The sequence below is a fragment of the Orycteropus afer genome, unplaced genomic scaffold, assembly GCF_000298275.1.
Source record: "Orycteropus afer afer isolate SDZICR_OR568_19922 unplaced genomic scaffold, OryAfe1.0 scaffold00025, whole genome shotgun sequence".
In the NCBI taxonomy this organism is placed as follows: Eukaryota; Metazoa; Chordata; class Mammalia; order Tubulidentata; family Orycteropodidae; genus Orycteropus; species Orycteropus afer.
Genome location: NW_006921612.1, coordinates 15,562,324 through 15,567,457, shown reverse-complemented (window position 1 = coordinate 15,567,457; position 5,134 = coordinate 15,562,324). Strand labels below are relative to the sequence as shown.

Below are 5,134 nucleotides of genomic sequence, written 5' to 3'. Positions count from 1 at the left end.
GTGTTTATTGAAAGACTCATCAAGTAACACTTCTTACCTGTCATTCTCATCCTCTGTATTCTCACACTAAAAACTATCTTACCCCACCTCTATCTTCTCGAACAAATGACCCGTTCTTCTTTGAACATAAATTGTTTGTTTGAAACAGTAAATTTTAATATCTATTTCCTCTAAAAAAAAATCATGGCATTAATCCATTATTTTTCAATCCTAAAAAAAAACTTACTGCCATGGAGTGGATTCCAGCTCATAGCGACCCCCTTTTGGGTTTCTGAGGCAGTAAATCTTTATGGAAGTAGATTGCCCAGTCTTCCTTGGTTACTAGCCTTAGGCACTATGCCACCAGAGCTCCTTTTTCAATCCTACTATACTCAAATAATATGCATTCTAAAGTTAAGCATGATTTTTGCTATGGAGTAAAGAGGGCAAATAAATATTGACTTTCCCAAAGACCTTCAAATCCATTTTCTTTCAGAGTCTAAACTGCTAGGTGCCCTTGGAGTTAAATACAGCTATCCCAAATTATGTCAAACCTTGTATCCAGGGTGGGGATTTGTCATATAGTAGGAAGAGAGGGTTGTAGATTAATCATTCATTCTACCCCCACCCCTGTGGTGTTCCCAATAGCTGGGAAATGTGTGCGGTGAGAGAAAAACAAGATACTGTGGTTACCTCCAGTGAGTGAAGATGAATTTTCACACACTGCCTTGGGTTTTATGCATCTGGAGACTTCAGGTCATCCAGTATAAATTATTGTAAATCTTTTTAGTTCCGATAGCCCCAAAAAGTAAATTTCTAGCATTTTCAAAATTTAAATTGGCCTGAATATTACAAATACTTGATAACGTGTTTTTCTCAAAGGCGAATGTAGAGGAGGGGTATAGAGATAGTGGTGATGTTTTTTCATATACTGATCTGTGAAAACATGGTATCACTTTGTCATTAAAGTCCTCTGAAAAATGAAATCCTGAAGTAATACAATATTATTTCTAGAGAGGTTCACCTGAAAGGAAATAGGTTTGGACAATTTACATAGTTCTAAGGAGCTGGCTTCTCTTGTAAACCGACTCCCTCCCCAGCAGTATTTTAGGAACTATTGAAAGTTGCCAGCTCTCCAACGCTGAAGATTGTGGAGAAGACACAGATGACTTAAGACAATAAATAGGAACCTGTGTTTTTTTCATTGCCCCTAGAATATCCATAGATGGATAACAGATTCTAAATAAAGAAAAAGGGGCTTCCAGTTAAGGACAAGATTGACTTAGTTTGAGACTGTTTCAAATAATCTAGCCTGTTCATTGTTCTGATTTTATAACAGCAGTTCATGTCACCTTTCTACAAACGAAGGAAATATTTTGACTCAGTACTTGGATTGCACCTTGTTTTCCTTTTGGTTATATCATTCAGCTAAAACAGCGAGTCACCTAAAAATGTGCTACCTTGCAGTTGTTACATTTCAGGATTAGACCGCTTCTGGGAGGGAGGTTTTAGCAGGGAAAGGGGGAGGGGGAAAATGTGGATGAAAGAAGGGATGGGGAAAGGCATGGGGATGAGAGGGCGAGGGAGGGAAAAGAAAGCTGGAGAAAGAGCTAGACTCTTCTCAAGTGACCGATTGAGAAGGGAGGAGGAGGTTTCTGCTAAAGCTCGCTGGACGTAGGACACGGAAACCAGGGTTTGGTTTAGAAACTGCTACCGGAGTTGGTCAAATTCAATGGGACGACCCAGCAAAAGCAAAAACCCACAGACCGTTACTCCAACCTCTGCCTTGGGGGCGGGGCGGATGAGCGGGCTGGCCCGGAGAGTCCCAGAGCTACAAAACCTGTAAAGCGCTGTAGCCAAACACGATGAAGGATGAAAAAACATAAGGAGGAAAAGGACAAAACAGATAAATGCAAACGGGGGGCGGGAAAATACAACCTCTTGGGCTTTAAATTGATTTCCTTGCCTGAGAGAATGGGAGAAAGGAGAAAGGGGGGGGCGGCCCACGTGCCTTCAAGAATGGTTGCTGTGTTGAAGCGCCACCTTCAGTTAGCTGAAAGCGCTGTAGGCAGATAACTGTTCAGAAAATCTGGCCTCGGGACAGCGGCGACCGGGGGAGTAACTAAAACCCCTTGGTGTGCGAGTCGGCCGCAACGAAATCCCCACGCTGGACTGCACCCACCGTCTGAGGTGTGCCTGTGCCTGTGCCCGAGTGCGTGCATATGAGAAAGTGAGAGCACGCAGGGTTTTACTTTGCTCCTACACTAACATTCCTCCTGGGGACCGGGCATAAAAGGCGATCCTAGCCTTTCCTGGGGACCTCGTTTTCAGATCGCGCCAGTACCCAAACTAGCCTGACTCACTCTGGGCCTGCCCGCTCACCACGGTGCCATTAACAGCTACCGCGCATCCCAGGGAGAAGGCACATATGTGCACACACGCGGATTTTTTAAAAATAACATATTTCAAGACATGCCTCCTCCTTTGCCCCCCTCTTCCTAAAGAAGCCCCTAGGGCGGGGTGAAGGGGGTGGGGCTGCAGAGTTAATAAAGGGAGATGGGCGGAGCCGGCTCCCAGCTATTGGCTAGCTAGGGGAGTGATGTCACCCATATGACACCCTGATAACTAGTTGGGAGAGAGCCTTCAACTTTTTGCAGAAGGAGCGCGCGCGCCTGGGAGTGCTCCGGTCCGGTGCTTGCGGCGGTAGCGCACAAGCGGGAGAGAGGGGTCCTGGGTTGCTTCGAGTGCCACCGCACCGTCTGTACCGCCGCAGCCACTCCTGTCGCAGGCGCAGCTACCCAGAGAGCAGGCGGCCATCGCCGCGGAAGCAGCCACAGCCGCTGTGTACAGCCTGGAAGGGGGGGCGGGGGGGAGGGGGGGAGCAGCCAACGCAGTGTGCCGAGGACTTTGCAACTTGCCCGGGAAGGTGGAGGGGTGGAAGGGGGAGGGGGATCTCCGCACGAGACCAAGTTGCTCAGGTTGGAACGCAAAGCACCTCAGCGGATCATGGTGCAGCAGGCAGAAAGCTTGGAAACTGAGAGCAACCTGCCCCGAGAGGCGATGGACACAGAGGAGGGAGAATTCATGGCTTGTAGCCCGGTAGCCCTGGACGAAAGCGACCCGGACTGGTGCAAAACGGCGTCCGGCCACATCAAGAGGCCGATGAACGCCTTCATGGTGTGGTCTAAGATCGAGCGGCGCAAGATCATGGAACAGTCGCCAGACATGCACAACGCGGAGATCTCCAAGAGGCTGGGCAAGCGGTGGAAAATGCTGAAAGACAGCGAAAAGATCCCGTTCATCCGCGAGGCGGAGCGGCTGCGACTCAAGCACATGGCCGACTACCCTGACTACAAGTACCGGCCCAGGAAAAAGCCCAAAATGGACCCCTCGGCTAAGCCCAACGCAAGTCAAAGCCCGGAGAAAAGTGCTGCAGGCGGCGGCGGCGCTGCCGGCGGCGGCGCAGGCAGCGGCAAAAACTCCAAGGGTTCGAGCAAGAAATGTAGCAAACTGAAGACCCCCGCAGCCACCACCACAACCGCGGCTGCCTGCCCCAAAGCCGGCGTGGGCAAAGCGGCTCACCACGGGGAGTACGGTGGCGACGACTACGTATTCGGCAGCCTTAAAGTGAGCGGCGCGGGGGGCGGCGGCGCCAGCAAAACCGTCAAGTGCGTCTTCATGGATGAGGACGACGAGGAGGACGAGGACGAAGACGAGTTGCAGCTGCGGATCAAGCAGGAGGTAGAGGAGGAGGACGAAGACCACCCGCACCAGCAGCTCCTACAGCCACCAGGGCAGCAGCAGCAACAGCTGCTGAGACGCTACAACGTCGCCAAAGTGCCCGCCAGCCCCACTCTGAGCAGCTCCGCCGAGTCCACCGAGGGCGCGAGCCTCTACGATGAGGTACGGGCGGTCGCGACCTCGGGCGCCGGGGGCCATGGCGGGGGCGGCCCCGCCAGCCGCCTCTACTACAGCTTCAAAAACATCACCAAGCAGAACACGCAGCCGCTAACGCAGCCGGGGCTCTCGCCCGCGTCCTCGCGCTCTGTTTCCACCTCTTCCTCCTCTTCTAGCAGCAGCAGCAGCAGCAGCAGCAGCAGCAGCAGTGGTGAGGACGCCGACGATCTCATGTTCGACCTAAGCTTGAATTTCTCCCAAAACCCGCATACCACCAGCGAGCAGCAGCTGGGGGGCGGCTCAGCAGCGGGAAATCTGTCCCTTTCGCTGGTGGATAAGGATTTGGATTCCTTCAGCGAGGGCAGCCTGGGCTCCCACTTCGAGTTCCCCGACTACTGCACGCCCGAGCTGAGCGAAATGATCGCGGGGGACTGGCTGGAGGCGAACTTTTCCGACCTGGTGTTCACGTATTGAAAGGGACGCCCGGCTTCTCTCGCTCTTTTTTCTCGGCGGGTTCAGAGCAGGGTTCCTTGGGAGGAAATCATGGTGATGATGATGTTGATGGTAGTGGTGGTAGGGTGGAGGGAAGAGAAGAAGATGCTGATGATATTGATGTGATGTCGTGACGCAAAGAATGGGAAAAGATGAAAATTTTGGTGGAGTTACAGTGAAATTGGTAGTTTTTAAACATTTTTTCCCGTCCTTATTTTTTTATAATTATTATTTTTTGTCCCTCTCCTTTCCTTTATCGTGTCTCAAGGTAGTTGCATACCTAGTCTGGAGTTGTGATAACCCCCCCCAAAAATTGTGTTATATAATTAATATTTCTTTTCCTGAAATTCGTGATTGCAACAAAGGCGTAGGGGACGGGGCGGGGGAGGGGAGGGAGGAACCGCTCCGGAAGGCGCTGTTTGAAGCTTGTCGGTCTTTGATTGAAATCTGGAAGACGTCTGCAGAGGAGCCTTTTGGCAGCACAACTGTTACTCTAGGGAGTTAGTGGAGTTTTTTTTTTTTTTTTGGTTTGTTTGTTTGTTTGTTTGTTTGTTTTTTCCTTAAGAGATCTTACAGAACTGGTGATTTTTTTTTTTTAAAGGGACCATTGCAACTTTTTAATTTTGTTTTTTGGAGGGAGAAAACTGATGTCTTCTATGCATCCGATTCTTAACAAAACTGCAGGGAGCTTGAAAAAATGCAGACTGTACAAACGCTTACAAAAAAACTGTGAACTGACAAGATCAGAGTTTACTTTTCAGATCAA

At 50.1% G+C, this 5,134-nt stretch overlaps 1 protein-coding gene across 1 annotated transcript; it reads left to right on the top strand.

Annotated features, from left to right (window-relative positions):
• The first annotated feature begins 2,985 nt into the window (after positions 1-2,985).
• SOX11 (SRY-box transcription factor 11) lies at positions 2,986-4,350 on the top strand. Its single transcript, XM_007935126.2, has one exon. The coding sequence runs from the start codon at positions 2,986-2,988 to the stop codon at positions 4,348-4,350; it is 1,365 nt and encodes a 454-aa protein (XP_007933317.1).
• Positions 4,351-5,134: the final 784 nt, after the last annotated feature.